General features: G+C 39.1%; 1 protein-coding gene across 4 annotated transcripts in view; it reads left to right on the forward strand.

Moving 5' to 3' along the window:
• Positions 1 to 18,394, forward strand: part of LOC136699237 (growth factor receptor-bound protein 10-like) — an 89,807-nt gene that overhangs the window by 14,676 nt on the left and 56,737 nt on the right. For 2 of the 4 annotated variants that reach the window (XM_066673785.1, XM_066673784.1), the window contains exons 2-4: positions 2,625 to 2,717; positions 7,628 to 7,656; positions 15,457 to 15,544. In XM_066673785.1, coding sequence (XP_066529882.1) covers positions 2,681 to 2,717; positions 7,628 to 7,656; positions 15,457 to 15,544 — 154 coding nt within the window. In that variant the 5' untranslated portion in view covers positions 2,625 to 2,680. The remainder of the gene's footprint in view (positions 1 to 2,624; positions 2,718 to 7,627; positions 7,657 to 15,456; positions 15,545 to 18,394) is intronic. The other 2 variants (XM_066673787.1, XM_066673786.1) reach the window with 1 other exon arrangement.

An 18,394-nucleotide genomic window follows, 5' to 3' on the forward strand; every position in this document is an offset into this window, starting at 1 on the left:
ATATATATATATATTTTTTTTACATATACCTTGTTCTATTTTAAAAGTAAACTCTGTTTTTTTTTTAAATAGTTTCTGCATTAAGATTTATAGTATAATATTTAGTTAAAAGTTATAAAAATATCATCACATTGAGTACTTATTTACAAGAAATGTGTGACATAGTTTCTTAGCCCAGTTGTATCTCAATAAATCAGTTGAACATACAGTACTGTTCAACTGCTGTTTGGGGATATGTTTTCATGGCACTTGAAAATAAAGCATAAAGCGCCATTATCATATGGTATCGCTATCAATTCTAACTGGGACCAAGCTTACAATGCAACATGGGGCACGGGGTTTTCTGAGCATTAAACTGGAAAGCAGTCAGCTTGGTTTTTCATTCCTGTTTTATTACAAGCGTTTCAGTGGAGATTTGTACAAAATGTGTGCACACTATTAAATGTCTGTCTACATGATGGCTGAAAATTCATTCATTCATTCATTATCTGTAACCACTTATCCAATTCAGGGTTGCGGTGGGTCCAGAGCCTACCTGGAATCATTGGGCGCAAGGCGGGAATACACCCTGGAGGGGGCGCCAGTTCTTCACAGGGCAACACACACACATTCACTCACACACACACACACACTTTTGAGTCGCCAATCCACCTACCAACGTGTGTTTTTGGACTGTGGGAGGAAAGCGGAGCACCGGAGGAAACCCATGCGGACACAGGAAGAACACACCAAACTCCTCACAGACAGTCACCCGGAGTGGGAATCGAACCCCTAACCTCCAGGCCCCTGGAGCTGTGTGACTGCGACACTACCTGCTGCGCCACTGTGTTTGGATATGCAGCATAGGCAAGATGAAAAATCCTTGAATAGGAGAACAGGGCCTTAAAACTCCTTGTGATGAGATATGACAGTTGCTAATTGGTGTGTATGTTAAAGTTGGAGTTTATCTGTACTTGTTCTGTCTTTCTGTAAACATTTATCACCCTTTACCTCAGTGGGTTTTGGCTCAGAGAAGCAGCAACCAAGTTTCCTTTTGGCTTCTTGTTGATCCCATAATACTACTTTTGCTTTTCTTGGGCTTCTGCAAAGGAACATTGATGTTTTGTGTACAGCCCAGCCCAAAACATTTGTGCTTCATTTTGCTTGGCAGCTTATAGTGAATATAATATTCCCTATATATGAAAATTTAATCAGTAGTATAATAAGGGATATGTATTGGCTCATTTTCTCTATGTTCTTGAAAAGGAACATAGACATATATAGACATAGACACACAAAACAAACATGAACTATATCATTAAATCTGGAGGTATTTTGTGTGTAGTCGATGAATTCACTTAATCAGCATGGAAAGAAACACCTTTGTCTCAGCTTACTAGTCCCATATTTACAGTGCAATATACAAACATCATGCCCCAATTTATCCCCATTTGCACTTGATTTACATGAAACATGCTTTAATTCATGCAGGCATTTTTACTGTTAACCTTGTTTAAGAAAAGTGTTTTGCAGGCTCCTAGCCTCAAGCTACAGATCATCCTCCATGAAACATCCACCTCATCATTGAGTATTCTTCTACTAAATCGATTGCAAAAATTGCTTTTTTTTTTTTTTACTCATTACTGCAGTATTCAACCCAAATTACATATCAGTTTAACACAGAAATACAAGTGTCCCTTTTTATTATTTTTACGTTATTTATATTGTTATCCATACCCATGATGCTTCAATGCCATTTGAAGTTAGAAAGTACTCAATTCTTGAGATTCAGGGTAATTTGTTTTTCACTTTAGCAAAATTAAGTTGCCCTGATTAAACATGTTCATGTGTATTGAGCAACCCTTTGTAAATTGTAGTTCTTGAGGAGAATTTGGGGCTTTTGCATTTTGTTCAGTCATATGAGATACATACATAATACAAGTTTCATTCATTAGTTCAGACACTGAAAAGTGAATGAACCTGTCTCTGAAACCTCTCTCACCTCTGTCATCAGCAACAACATCATATTTGGGAGACGTGGTATTAAGTCTTTGGTATTAAGAACTGGAAAAATTAATGTGTAAGTAATTCATGTCCATTATGCTTTGTTCAGGAGGACAGCAAACATAAAACCTCAGTCCCAGATGTAGGCATGCACCCATTGTAGTGCACACTGTGTGTCATAAATCCAATTTGAACTGGCATTCCAGTAGAAATTTCTTGCTTAGAACACGGAAATTCCAAATCCAATTTCAAATTGAACTTTAATTATCTCATGCTCTTTAATTATCTCTCTAATATATAAAGCAGAACTGTCAGAGAGGCGCTTTGCTGAGGAGCATGACTAACCTGTTTACCAGCAGAACAGTAGTAGATAAGTTTAAAGTTTATATGTTTATGGCGAAAGTTTACCCCCCTCCCCACCCCAACACACATACACACACACACGCACACACACTTTATGTCTTTTGTGATTATTTGTAGGCAGATCCTTTTCCTGTGTTGCTTTAAAGAAAAGAACATTCTCATAAAAAAAGGGAATTAATGCTAGCAAATTAACAGTTAATGAAAATTGAATGACTCTTTTGAAGTTTATTGTCTAAATATTTAACAATTGTTCTCTTTCGCTCTCTTCTTTTTTTCAGGTGAATGTGTAACACTGGTTGCCTGGGCAGCATCAGAAAAGCATGGCCATAGCCGGATGCCCAGACTACTTCCTCCACCACCCAAACTACCAGGTACACTCAATTCAACTTTTTCAAGAGCGTCTCTGTACAGATTCACAGCTCAAATTTTAAAACAAAACTCAGGCGTTAGGTTACCATAGCATAGTTCTCTGTCAAACTCCAGGCTGTATTTACAGACGCATACTTGTGTTGTTAATGGAGATTCTCCATTGCAAATTCCTTTTAGCTCACACTAGACTTGCTGTTGTACTATTCCCCAAATGACCCTGTCCAGATGTTCACTCAGCCCAAACTAACTTGAGCACTGTATCTTAAGTGCTACATTTCTTTGGCTTGTGCTCGAAGTGGCATACACACGCATGCACAAACACACTCCTGACCAGTGTGCCTATCATTGGCATAGCGCTGCCTGAGGCTGCACAGCTGACATGCTGACATGCAAAGTGGTGGCTGCTGCTATTTATACTGGAGCTGCTCAGTCAGCCCTCTCTCCACATCTTTCACTCCCCTCTCAGACTCTCTCTGCTAACTCCAACTGCTGCTTGAGATTTTTAACATTCCTGGGCGTCGCTTTTGCTCTGGCTCTTCTTCCAGCATTTCCTCCTCAATCACTTACTCAATGAACTTTACAGCACATACAGGGCATATTTTTTGGACGTTAAACTTTATGCATTTAGTAATTATGCTATTATTATTATTATTATTATTATTATCACTAATTTAATGCAATCCATACAAGTAAAAAATGAATATATATTTGCTTACAAGAATCTGAGACTCAGAATATTGCTAGGATTCCCATAAGCCTGGTCTGTAGATCTCTACAAAAATATGTTGTAGTGCATAATTTCTCTCCTGCAAAATTGTTATTGTATGAAGCCATGTTCTGATCAGTCGAACAAACATATTACTATCTATTTATTTACAGTTATTATTGTGTTTGTCAGCCACTGTTCGCTTGGACTCTTCCAGAAGTTTTATCGCCCAGTTCCCTCTGCCCCAGTTTCCCAGCCCCACAATGGCCACAGTGGTGAATTGAACCTGGCCAAGCCTTTGGTGTAGCTGACAGGGGCAGGGACTGCCCTCTTTCTGCAGGCTTGAATAACTCTGTGTATAGCTCTGTAGGGTGGCAGGGGGTGGTTTCTGAGAGCCATTGGCACCAGGCCAGAGTCATCCCAGGCTGGGAATGCAGCCCAAACATCGGCAGGCATGCACACACACTGGCATCCTGACTGGTCTTATCCATGACTCTACATCTCTGTTCCCAGAGATTGAAAGCCCTTTTTCTACCTCTCGTGCTCTTTCCAATCTTCCCCTTTTGTGCTTATATATCAAGTCATATTGTTTAAGCAACTACGTATATGTAAAATTAAATTCCACAAATGTATTGGAATGCACAAATTTAAAACAACAACAAAAATAATAATAATTTAAATTCACAAATGTTCAAATATGAATTTTGTAAATCAAGTATTGTGAATGTGTGACTCATTACCTTCACAAACAGCTTAAAATGTGCAAGAGCAGACCTTTTTAAGGTTCCAAATGTGACAGTGGGATTTTTTTGATTGTGGTGGAAAAAATCCACACATTCACCTTCTCTGCTGCTTGTGCGAATCTCTTTTTGCAGTTGCGGATTTAAGACCCTGTTTTGACGGCCAATTTATGGACCAATAGGAAAGCTTTTGCTGGACCAATCAGATCGCAAGGTTTGTTTAACCAGTCAGAACACTGATTTGTTGCTGTCAACCATAGTGCTCCCCTTCTTGAACTGGTTCCTTTCCTGATTCTTGGAACCTTGGTTCTTGTTCACTGGAAATACTCACAAAGCTGTTTGAGAAGGTACTGATTCACACATCAGCTCCGGGTGACTGTCTGTGAGGAGTTGGTGTGTTCTCCCCGTGTCCGCGTGGGTTTCCTCCGGGTGCTCCGGTTTCCTCCCACAGTCCAAAAACACACATTGCAGGTGGATTGGCGACTCGAAAGTGTCCATAGGTGTGAGTGAATGTGTGTGTGTGTGTGTGTGTCTGTGTTGCCCTGTGAAGGACTGGCGTCCCCTCCAGGGTGTATTCCCGCCTTGCGCCCGATGATTCCAGGTAGGCTCTGGACCCCCCGCGACCCTAAATTGGATAAGCGGTTACAGATAATGGATGGATGGATGATTCACACATTCACAATACTTGATTTACAAATGCAAATCTTTTTTACACATTTGTGAATTTAAATTATTATTATTGTAGCTGTTGTTTTAAATTTGGCATTCCAATACATTTGTGGATTTTAGTTTTATCTGTATGTAGTTGCTCAAACGCAGTTAAAGATTTCGTTTTACGCATATCTACTTGCTCAAACGCAGTTACAAAGTCTGTTACATTTGTGAGCATTGTTTTACAAACTCAAAATCGTTTTGAACCATTTTTGACTCCTTAGTTCATAGTCTGTAAGAGTAGATTTGGACAGTGCACCTGTATATTATGTAGACAAAATAGGTCATGAATATGTAATCAATAAAACATATGGCACCATAAGAGCAGCAAGTGAGTTCAGTGAGTGTATTTGTTGGTTTGTGACATCACAAAACAACTCCCATCTCCCTTTTTTCTGCTTGTTTTGATGCCTATGGACAGTAATGGGTCACATTTTACCACCCTCTCAGGAGGGTCTTAGTTGTTGACCAACATACCAATTTCCAAAACACAACACATGCTGCTTTTGTTTATGAACAGTATGCTAATATGTTAAGTACGACATTTGGTTGATGGTGTTGCAAGAAGCTGTTCTAGTTTAAGCACTTTAAAAGCTGATTTTGAAAGTTATCTCTCTGTAAAAATTTCCATTGTAAAATTACAGTAGACTGGGGATTGTTGGTGTTAACAGCTGGCGAGTGTTGGCTACAGTGATCTGATTCAATAAGATTGTTGTGGATAGGTTTAATAAAAGTTGAACTGGTTTGGTGAGTATTTATGTGACTGGAAGGATTAAGGTAAAAGGTCATAGACAGAGAAAAACCTTAGTATGCCAGGTTTATAGCTGTGGTGTGTATGTGTGCATTGGTGTGTTTGTTGGCTATGGTAGAGTGATGGAAGCACAGAGAGATAGAGGTGCACACACTGAGTATTTGACCCAGTGAATGGTGCAGGCTGCTTGCTGGGCTCACATATTTCTTCTGGCTTTTTATTTTATTTTCCTCTCATGGTGGTTTGGCCTCTACAGCTGCTGGCTTTCTCCACACTACAATTTTAGCGCCTGAGAACTCTTGCAGATGTTTTTTTTTGCGGGGGCAGGTGGGGAGGGAGGTATTTCTATCGGCCAAGGCATATATTATTTCTAAGAATATAAAATGAAAACCTGTAAAGATTGTGTTTAAAGAAACTTAAAATTTTATATTTATTTATTTTAATTCTGAGTGTTTTTAATATTTTGATTGTCATGAAACTATTGCTAGTCGATAATTTTCAGTATTTTATATTCCCATATGGAGGAACTATGAGATGTCAGAATTATGTTCTCTGAACTCTCAGAAAACTTGTCACTGTGGTAGCTTGCTCATGGGTGTGTCTTAAGTACTTTTAAATTAGGCAATATCTGTATATGTATTGTACCATTTGATATTGAAGCGGATTTAAGTGTCAAGATTTTCTTTGGAATATCTGGTATAAATTTTTCTGAAAATTAAGCTGTAATAGTGAAAATATAATATTAAAATATTAAATGCTTTTTGGGCAGCACGGTGGCGCAGCAGGTAGTTTTGCAGTCACACAGATCCAGGGGCCTGGAGGTCGTGGGTTCGATTCCCACTCCAGGTCTGTGAGGAGTTTGTGTGTTCTCCCCATGTCCGCGTGGGTTTCCTCCAGTTGCTCCGGTTGGTGACTCAAAAGTGTCCGTAGGTGTGAGTGAATGTGTTGTGTGTCTGTGTTGCCCTGTAAAGGACTGGCGCCCCCTCCAGGGTGTATTCCTGCCTTGCGCCCAATGATTCCAGGTAGGCTCTGGACCCACCGCGACCCTGAATTGGATAAGCAATTACAGATAATGAATGAATGAATAAATGCTTTTTAGAAATTAAATATACTATCATATTAGGTGTACGAAGTGTCTGAAAACATTTTTGTGTAATGTATAATTGTAATATATGATTCAAACATTCAACTTCTCCTGTCATTTTATGGTAGCTGTTGTGGAGTATGAAAAATGGCAAAAGTCATTAAAATAAATAAATAAATAAAACACCCTAAAAATTAAGTATCAATATGCTATGTTCAGAATCATTAAGATCAACATCACCATCTTTAAAAAATCTAAAGCGAACTTTTGGATACAATATTATCCTCAGGAACAGAAAAAAAACAGATGCACATGATTTTGCAGTGCATCATTTTTTATGATGAAACTCATAGCGAATACATTGACCAGTAAATTCTATTCACTACTTACATTTAATTTTTATTTCTTACATTGGCATTTTAATACTACACGACAGTTATGATAAAATGAGAAAAAACAGGAGAACGTTTGAATTTTCAATTACAATTATACGCTATAAAAAGCATTAACTTATTTGTACACTTAAAGGGAATGTCTCAAATTTATTTATTATTTATTTATTTTTTGTTTTGGCAACTTTGAGTTGTAGTTCCTGGATTTGTAACTTTCATGCAGTTAGTGCTGTTCTGAATTTAGAGCCAGTTTTCTTTACAGCAAAATAAGTAATTAGCCACATATGGAGCAGGAATAAAGCAATAACCTCATCTTGGTTCATGCTTTTCAAATTTTGGAGGGCTCTTTATTGTCTTGAAACATCCAAAATGCAGTTTTTTTCGGGCATGAGTAGAGAGAGCGAGCCTAGCATACTGGACAGATACAGTTCAATAATTATTTATTTTATTTTATTTTATTTTTATTTAAATAATACACCCTTTTTACAGATACTGGGATTCATAAACACATAAAATTTTTTTGTGCAGGCAAACAGACAGCAGAGCCTTTTGAGCAGGTGAGAAAACATCCTCAGAATTTTATAAAAGTATTTTTTGATTAAAATCATGAACATAACCTTTAATACATCATTAATTGTGAATTTCCATTTCCTATTTTATATTGCTGTCTTTCAAACCTTAAAATAAAATTTCACCTATGAATTAATTTTCATAAGGTACAGCACAAATATCAAACTGTATTTTATTATGACACAATTCTCATGCCATACTCTATTAGGTCCAAAGTTATGATGGAAAAACGCTGTGACTAGTACTAGAGGCTAGTACTAGATGCAGTCACACAGTTTGTAGTACAAGATGCTGGAATCGCAAAAATAATGTCTGTACGTCCTTAAACATTGAATGCAGCTATTTAAGGTTAACACAGTCATACGATTACACAAGCAGCATGTGCACAATCGCCAATAAGAAGCTTGAAATTAACTCTGGTGCTGCACGAGATTTAATGTCAGAATGCTTAATGTATTGTGTCAGCTAGAGGGTTATAAAGCTCCCAGGCACTGGGCTGAAAAACAGTGAAATTGTGTTCTCTGGGGAAGGAACACCGTGCAGTATCTTTGGGATGAGTTAAAGTAGTGCTGGGCTGTATGACCAAAATTTTATATCATGGTACTTTTCAGGATTATATCGGTTTCACTGTTGTTCTTTTTATTTTATTTTATTTTATTTTTTTCCCACTTTCCCATGCTTGTCGTGTTAAATGTATAGATTGGGAGAATTTCTGCAGTAGAGTGGTTAAGAGTACCCTACTCCACTGGCATGAGAATTGTACATTGTACAAAAAAAAAAAAAAAACATTAAATGTTACATGTAATACAGGTTTGCATGACCCCAAAGTCATAATCAGTTTTCAGAGGGTGGCAATAAATTAGTGAAGGAATCATATAGCATGACAGTTGCAGTAAAAATGTAGAACCTTTTTGTTTAACACATTTTTTAGAACTTAAACTATAGGCTAATTATTACAACGTATGTTAATCAGCTTCACTCTGTTAACTCTCACAAGTTTTTTGTGTTAGAAAATTTTACCTTCTTTAATTTACAACATATTTAAATAAATAAGAGGTATTTAAATATGAAGTAGCCAGGACTGTTTTCCAATGGTTGTAAATTCCACTGAAGGAGTTCCAAATATTTTCATTAAATAACAAGATTTAAACAAATAAATAATAACAATAATCATAAATAGCAAAAATGCGCAACTCCTAGCAATAATACTATTGATACTATAGCTTGATAGCATTTGCAGTAAGTGTTTGTTTGGTCCACGTCTGACCTTTTAAACCAAAGTACCTCCAGACAACAGACACGGCTCCATTTTTCAGCAAAATTTCTTCTGGGTCATCAACCTTCTACTTCAATGTCTGGTTCAGAACTTCCACTGTCCATTTTCACCATGCTCAACAACTCCACTAATAATGGTGTTCTTGCGTGTTTAGCAGCACAGCAATGACAAACATCCCCTGTGAAACAATTTACCACCGTGCTGCATTCCCGACATGGTTAAGCTTTTTAAATCGGTGTGGCCTGTTTATGAAAAATTCATATCATAGCAAAAATAAAAAACGGTTTTTCGGTTCGAACTATACATATATTTTAAAGTGATGTTTGTGATCCAGCACAAATCATCCAGTATCAGTAGCTGACATAGCAGTGTTCTTGTGACTGAATCCTATCCAGTCTTAACATTAATGTTCCAACATGTAGTTTTTTTTTCCAAAAAAATAAAAGCTGTTATTGCACCAAACAGACTAATACCCTTTAGTTTCATGTGTATGTGTGTTTGTAGCTTTGGCTTCTAAAAGCACTCTCTCCCCAATTTATACCCAGTAGTTGACAGGTCAAGCCCTTAATGGTTTGGCTTTCTAATTGCTATTTTCAGAAGTGCCGTCTTGGCCTGGATCATGTGACCCATCTTTCTAGGAACTGCACCATTCTTAAAGCCAGAAGAATCAGCTGGGGGTTAAAGTTTACATAATGGCCCTGAGGTCTGGAACTCATCCAAATTCAACACGCACACACACATACACATGCACACTCCCCACATTCCTCTGCACCCTATTCCCTAACACAGCTAGAGATAAAAGAATGCCCCAATTTTCTCTCAAACTGTCCCTCTGGAAGTACCACAGCAATTAAAGTATTTTATTTTCGAGCAATGGCTCTTTTTTTGATGAATAAATTTGACAGAGGCACGTGCACAACCAGAAAAAAACATCCAGAAAAAAGATTTGTTGGCTCTTGTTACGGGTTTTTGGCCATTGTGACTATGTTAAGGTTCCACTGGTGAAGACATTAGACACACTCTCTTCTCAGAGTTGTAAATTTCCTCTGTTTTATGGATGTTTTTTTCCCCTCCTTTATTTTTCTTCTTCTTTTTTTTTCTTTCTGGACGCCAGAGAAGAGGAGCTAAGAGACCTCTGGCAGAAAGCAGTTCCTGGAAACCGCTTCCCATGTTCTTGGGTTTCCTAGAAAACTGGAAATTGAAAGTGTGGCTTGATATATTTTTTTTCTTTTTTTTCCCCCTTTTCTTTTCAGCTAAGCTTTCTCTAGCTTTTTTAGATTTGGGGGCTGTTTTAAATTAGAAAGTCTTTAAAGGCTATTGTGCGAGTTCTTCTTTCTTTTTATTTCTTTAGGAAAGAAATATCTGTTTTTGTTTTGTGTATGTGTGTGTACGTGTGTGTGTGTGTGTGTGTACGTGTGTGTGTGTACGTGCAAATACGCATCTTTTGTCTTCTTGGATATGACTGCTCTTTTGAATTCAGAAGAAATCCCTTTTTATATTTCTGAGTGCAGACAGACCTGTTGGACCTGACCAAAATAATATGCAACACTGCGAAAGAACAAATATTCATTAAATCATTCATTAAATGAATTGGCCTAATTTAAAATACTAATGGATTGGTAGTTCAATTTTCTTTCTACTTTATTTGTGCTTTTAGTTGTACTTTTAACTATTTATAATTTTAACCATTCTTACATTCTTTAAATGGTTTAGAAACTCTTACGGTCAAGTGATTGATTTTTTTTTATTTAAAGGGTTCTTCACACTCACACATCTCTTAAACAAACCTGTTTTTTATATGGAACGAAAAGTGGTTCTTCTATGGCATTTTTAATTTTAAATATGTAGTTCATTACTAATTCCCATTTTTTGTTGACCTTCTTTGTTTTTGTTGGTGTGCTGCTCTTTGACTGTTCACAGCTGCTACTTTTGTTTGGGGTGGCATGGTGGTGAAACAGTTAGTCGCAGTCACACAGCTCCATGATCCAGGGGTTTTGGGTTTAAGCCCCATCTGGTCAGTAGTTGTGATGAGGGGGTTCTGATGAGGGATGTTCTCCTTGTGTCTTCATAGGTTTCCTCCGGGTGCTTCTGTTTCCTCCCACAGTCCACACATGCACATAGTTGGTGGATTGTGTGCACAAGTATGACTGTATGAGTGTGTAACAGTCCAGTATAATAAACAAAACACATAAATTGTTCACATGTTAAACCATATGACTGCATATAACTCTGTAATTAAAGGAATTGCAGTAATGTGAAAAACATTTTGCTCTACTTTTGTATGTGTATCACACCTAATGGATTCAGATCCTCATATCACATCAATAGAGCTTGTGGAAAACCACAGGATTTTAAAAGGATCTGTTCATTTATCAAAGGGAAGAAAGTTTTGCAACACTTATCAGTATTCCTCCCATTTCCGACCATCCCCTAATTCCCGCCACTGTCGTTTATGGTGCAATTCCACTCTCTCTTCGCCAATCGCATTGGGTAAAACAATAAAACATAAGATCAAGCCCTAGTAGGGCATTTAAACATCAGTCTTGCAAGAAATCACATATCTAAACAATATTTAAGTATCTCTAACAGTGTTGTAATACTTTGTGTGCAAAACTGCATGTAAAACACAACACATTTCCATTTTGCGACAGATATTTCCCTCAGTGTAAAAGTGAGCTTACCGGTTAGCTTCCTTTTCTCTGAGGGGAAAATCTACCGCCATTGTAATCCTTACATGTAGAGTACGGATACCAACACAGGACAAACGTAATCTCATTGTGAACCTCTCAAAACCACTGAAAGTGGTAGCAACTGTCTCGTTTGACTGTAACAAGCAGGGGAGATGGCCGAAGTTAGGGGACGCCAATAATCTTAGAAGTATTGGCACCTACTTAAACAAAAACGTCTTTATATAAAAACACATATACTGTCAAAGTCAAACAGGTCTTGGACATTAATCTACATATATTTGACTCCTGAAAAATGTTGATTTGAGTGGGTAAAGTACTTCTATTTATTTACAGTTAGCTAAGATTTCCAATATTGTAATTAAAGCATAATAACTTTTAAGAGCAACAACCACAGCCAAAGAATTGCTTTAACTCAAGATCACATCAGTAGAGGGATTTGTTTTGCAGTATTGGTTCACTTCAGCCACATTAGAAGACTTTTGAGGAAATGTCTGTTTAAGGACCTACCACATCTCGATGTGGTTCAATTAAACACTTTGAGAAGGCACACCTTACTTTTTAACTTACGTTTTATTTCTTTTGAGCCCTTCAAATTGGACTTCATGTGGTGCTTGACATCATTGTTTTGGTGCACCCATCAATTGCAATTTAGTTTCAGACATTCATATACTATTTTGGTTCATCTGAGTATATGACATGTACAACATGTGTACTTATTATTTAGAACATGCACTCACTGCAATCACCCTTGACATAGTGATTAAAAATTGGAAACTGTTCACCGTGTGGAAAATTTTTGTGTCTACTTAACATCCATCCATCCATCCATTATCCACCACTTATTCGAATCGCGGGGGAAGCAGTTTGAATAAAGAAACCCAGACCTCCCTCTCCGAAGCCACTGCTTCCAGCTCCTCCGGGGGTATAACGAGGCATTCCCCGGCCAGTCGAGACATGTAGTCTCTCCAGCGTGTTCTTGGTCTTCCCCGGGGCCTCCTCCCCATTGGACATGCCCGGAACACCTCACCAGGAAGGCGTCCAGGAGTCATCTGGACGAGATTCCCGAACCACCTCAACTGGCTCCTCTCGACGTGGAGGAGCAGCGGTTCCACTCCGAGTCTCTCCCGGATGTCCGAGCTCCTAACCCTGTCTCTAAGCGAGAGTCCAGACACCCTGCGGAGAAAACTAATTTCAGCTGTTTGTACCCGCGATCTGATTCTTTCGGTCACTACCCAAAGCTCATGTCCATAGGTGAGGGTTGGGATGTAGACTGAATGGTAAATCCAGAGCTTTGCTTTTCTGCTCAGCTCTCTCTTCACCACAACGGACCGGTACAGAGTCCACATTACTGCTGACGCTGCACCAATCCGCCTGTCTAACTCCCACTCCATCTTTCCCTCATTCGTGAACAAGACCCCAAAGTATTTGAACTCCTCCACTTGAGGCAGGATCTCACTTCCTGGAGAGAGCGCTCCACCCTTTTCCGACTGAGTACCATGGTCCCAGCTCGATGAAGCCAACAAGACCACATCATCCGCAAAAAGCAGACATAGAATCCTGAGACCGTCTAACCAGACACCTTCTGCCATTTGGCTACACCGAGAAATTCTGTCCATAAAAATTATGAACAGATCCAGTGACAATGGGCAACTCTGACTGGAAACCAGTCCGACTTACTACCAGCCATACGAACCAGACTCCCGCTCTGTTTATACAGGGGCTGGATAGCTCATAGCAAAGAGCCCAGTACCCCATACTCCCAGAGCACCCCCACACAGAATATCCTGAGGGACACGGTCAAATGCCTTCTCCAGATCCACAAAACACATGTAGAGCAAACCCCCATGCACCCTCCAGGATCCTAGCGAGGGTAAAGAGCTGGTCCTGTGTTCCACGACCGGGGCGGAATCTGCATTGTTCCTCCTGGATCTGAAGTTCAACTCTCAGTCATACTGTCTTCTCCAGTACCCCCGTGTAGACCTTACCGGGGAGGCTGAGGAGTGTGATCCCCCTATAGTTGGAACACACCAATGAAATGCGGCCTAGGTTATCCTGATGCTAGGTGTACTTGTGGACACCCTAATGCTCGAACATGGTGTTCATAATGGATAAACTGTGACGGGCACAGATATCCAATAACTGAACACCACTCGGGTTCAGATCAGCGAGGTCATTCCTCCCAGTCACGCCCCTCCAGGTTTCACGCTCATTGCCCGCGTGAGCATTGAATTCCCCTACAGGCCCCCAGGGTCCCCAGGAAGGCCAGGCACTCTGAACTGCTGTTCGGTGCATACAAACAACTGTCAGAGTCCTTTCCCCAACCCGAAGGCGCAGGGAAATTACCCTCTCGTCTGGTTTAAAACCCAACGTACAGGTGCTAAGCTGGGGGGCAAGCCAGTATCTCTCAACCTCGCGCATCAGCTCAGGTTCTTTTCCCACCAGAAAGGTTACATTCCATGTTCCAAGAGCCAGTTTCAGTAACCGAGGATCAGAACACCAGGGACCCCGCCCTCGGCTGCCACCCAATCCACAATGCACCAGACCTGGATTACTACCTCTCCTACAGGTGGTGGGCCCAAGGGAGAGTGGACCCATGTTGCTCCTTCGGGCTGAGCCCGGCCAGACTCAATGAGTAAAAGGCCCCAGGTGGGGCCCTGGTAACCCTACTTCGGGCAAGGGAAGCCGTGTCTCTGTTGTTCTTCTTTTCATCTGGGTCTTTTTGGATCACTCTTTGTCTGGCCCATCACCTAGGACCAATTTGCCTTGGGAGACCCTACCAGGGGCTATTGCCACCAACAACATAGCTCCTAGGCTCATGCAGGCAAGCAAACCCCTCCGCCACATTAAGGTGGTGATCCAGGGAGGGGTAATATACATGTGCGCTTTATAATTTTGAATTATGCTTTCATTTATTTTTGCAATATAATTAAACTATACACTGAACAATCTCTGGATTAGAAACACCTATCTTGTATCTACATTCTTTCTTTGTTCATTTTATCAACTCCACTGACCACAGATGAGCACGTTGTAATTCTACAATTACAGACTGTAGTGCACCTGTTTCTCTGCATACTTTCTTATCCCCATTTTACCCTGCTCTTCAATGGACAGGACCACCACAGAGCAGGTATGATTTGGGTGGTGGATCGTTTTTATAGCGGCAGTGATACTGATGTGGCCATGTGTTAGTATGTATTGTGCTGGTACAAGTGGATCAGACACAGCAGTGCTGCTAGAGATTTAAACCCTACAGACAACTGGGTTCTGTGTCCACTGATGAATTAGAGGATGACCAACACAAAGCAACAGAAGAGCTACTGTCTCTGGCATTACATCTACAAGGTGGATCAACAAGGTAGGTGTGTTTAACAGAGTGGGCAGTGAGTGGACACAGGGTTTAAAAAGTTCACAAACACTGCTGTGTCTGATCCACTCACAAATTAACACATCACCAGCATGTCAGTGTCACTGCAGCGCTGAGAATGATTCACCACCCAAATAATACCTGCTCTGTGGTGGTCCTCTAGGGGTCCTGACATTATGAAGAGCAGGGTAAAATTGGGACAAGAAAGTATGCAGAGAAACAGGTGGACTACACTCTGTAATGTTAGAGCTACCAAGTGCTCCTGTATGGTCAGTGGAGATGATGAAATGGACACTGAGTGCATATACAAGGTAGTTGTATTTACAAGGTAGCTGAGTGCATATACAAGGTAGGTGTTCTTAATCCAGTGATCCTTCAGTGTATAATGTTGGTGTTAATGCTAAGTTAAATGGCTATGTTCTAAATTCTCTTTCCTGTTTTTGTTTGTTTTTAGGACAATGTTGACCACACATCCTCTCATGGACCCTCAGGCCTAATACGCTTCCAGCAACAATCCAGTCATAACTCCCCTAATCACCCAGGTATATTAATTGTCATCTGTTTGATACAAGCTAAACCAGTCTTCTGTCAATTTTTTTCTGATGCTTTATTCTTCATATTACAGATCGCCATCACAGACAACATTCTGACATTAAATAAGAAATACCCCAAAATATTATTGTGATTATTTAGTGCAGTGTTTTGCTCATTTATTGCCTATGCATAAAATATCACAAAAAGATGCCCCTCATATTTAAAGATTTCCAATGTTTTAATGTGCATCTATGTTGGACACCAGACATTACGCTGTGCACATACATAGAAGAGTATGAAAAGCTGGATCAGCAGTGCATAAGCTTTAGCTCACTTTGCTTGATGCCAAGCATGGACTAGAAGGCTATAAAATCCCCAGCATTTGGCTGGAAATTTTATAGTGGAACAGTGTTGATGGAACAAATGATGGAACTTCATTTAGTACATTTTAAGATGATTTGAAGTGGCCAATCATCCAACCTCGATACTTGAGCTTAAGGCCATTGGGTCCTCCAAGAAATGACCAAACATTTAATGGCCTTCCCAGAGGAGTAGAGGTTATTACTGCAGTAAACAGGGCTGCATCCTCTAATGCTTTTCATTTAGATATTTTAAAAGTAGAAATATATTACTTGTGTCATGTAGTCCTGAATATGTTGCATAAGGATTCTTAATAAATCTTTCTGTAAATTTAATTAGAATTTGGTGTTCTCTTAATAGAGAATTTTGGGGGTGTGAGAATTTTATCAGAGTTAATCACATTAAGCCCACACAAGATATATGTTAGGACTTTCCATAGACATAATGATTACTGTAGCTTATCAACACTACACCTTAACCTAACCTCAGTAAACCAAAGGTAAATTTTTGGGACTTTTAGATTTGAATTAATAAAATATATATATATATATATATATATATATATATATATATATATATATATATATGCTTTATATTGTGCTGTATGTGCTGCTAGTGGCTTTGTGTTCCAAAAAGAAGAAGAAGAAAGCATGATTGTGGACCCTCTCCTGTGTGTTTCGAAGAGAAGGGAATAGACTCTCTGTCCTTCAGCAGCCTATCTATTTCTCTGTGTTTACATATATGTGCCAGACAGCTCTCTGTCCTCCTGTGAGTCATCGTCAAGGAACATTCCATAGGATATGTCAGACTAGGCAAAAAGATCCCAAAAATTCAAACATGCTAGACCTTTCATCATGGTGTTGTGGAGCATCCCAGATGCCTCATTACTGATTGGGCTAAATTTGTGTAGTCTGATCCCAGCAAGATGCTTCAAGTATTCGTTAATGCCACTGAATAAATAATAATACTCATTCAGTGCTACTATTTTAAAACAGTATTTACATAATGTAAGCATGCCTATATATATGTAACATTGTAATTATATGGATGGGCTATAGGTTTATGTCATATAAACATTTCAATAATATGGAATAAACTAAGTCATATAACGTATTATTGGTATGGTTTAACTGCTTTAATGAATGAAAAGCTCGTATTCTACAGCCAACAAGAGCATCTTCTGTAGCAGGAAAAATACCTCTGTGATATAACTAAATTCATGTAGATTTATGACTTTTTATATCTTAGAATATACAGGGGTTAGACAATAAAACTGAAACACCTGTCATTTTAATGTTGGAGGTTTCATGGCTAAATTGGACCAGCCTGGTGGCCAATCTTCATTAATTGCTCATTGCACCAGTAAGACCATGTGCATCCAATGGTTCAAACATTGTATCCTGAAGGTGGTGCCGTGTATCAGGACGACAATGCACCAATACACACAGCAGGACTGGTGAAAGATTGTTTTGATGAACATGAAAGTGAAGTTTAACGTCTCTCATGGCCTGCACAGTCACCAGATCTAAATATTATTGAGCCACTTTGGGGTGTTTTGGAGGAACGCGTCAGGAAACGTTTTCTTCCACCAGCATCATGTTGTGACCTGGCCACAATCCTGCAAGAAGAATGGCTTAAAACCCTCTGACCACTGTGCAGGACTTGTATATGTTATTCCCAAGACGAATTGACGCTGTATTGGCCGCAAAAGGAGGCCATACACCATACTAATAAATTATTGTGGTCTAAAACCAGGTGTTTCAGTTTCATTGTCCAACCCCTGTATGTCAAGAATGTATGTCTTACACTCTCAGGAAACAAGGTACGGTAGAGGTACAATATTGGTCACTAAAGGTACAAACTGTAAATGTACCTTTAAAGGTACAACAGTGTTTAAAAATCCAGTTTTGTTCCTTAAAGGTATATTGCATAAGCATAATATAATCATGGAGATGAAATGGGGCGTAAGAAATCAACACAATTTTAAAATCTACAATTATAATAAAATAAGGTACAATTATGTTCCCTAATTAAACGTACCACCACAATGAAAAATTGTGACCATGTAGTATGTCTCTCTAAAAATATGACAGAGAAAAATAAGCCTCCAAGTTCAGTTGAAGCAAATTAACATAATGAATGAATACGAGAGAGAGAGGGAGAGCTGTTCATCAAACGAAGTTTTACAGAATAAGTTATTGCAACTTAGCACTTATATGCCTTAGATCTGAAAGTTTATAGACATGCATTCATTTAAAATTTCTTGTAATGTGTAGGGTATTACTAGGGACGTTTTACCATGGCAAATAGCACGGCAAACTAAAACCCTTAACATGTCTGATGTAAGGAACATGAGAAAACAACATGCAGATTGTGGAAAATCATTACTTTTGTACTGCTATTAATTAAACATTGCTTGTTAATGCCAAGAGAACTGAGGAAAAACCCAGCTTTTCTGCACCACCTTTTTTGCTTCAGTGATTCCGTGTCATTTAAAG

This window comes from Hoplias malabaricus, chromosome 6 (assembly GCF_029633855.1).
Source record: "Hoplias malabaricus isolate fHopMal1 chromosome 6, fHopMal1.hap1, whole genome shotgun sequence".
NCBI classification, from domain to species: Eukaryota; Metazoa; Chordata; class Actinopteri; order Characiformes; family Erythrinidae; genus Hoplias; species Hoplias malabaricus.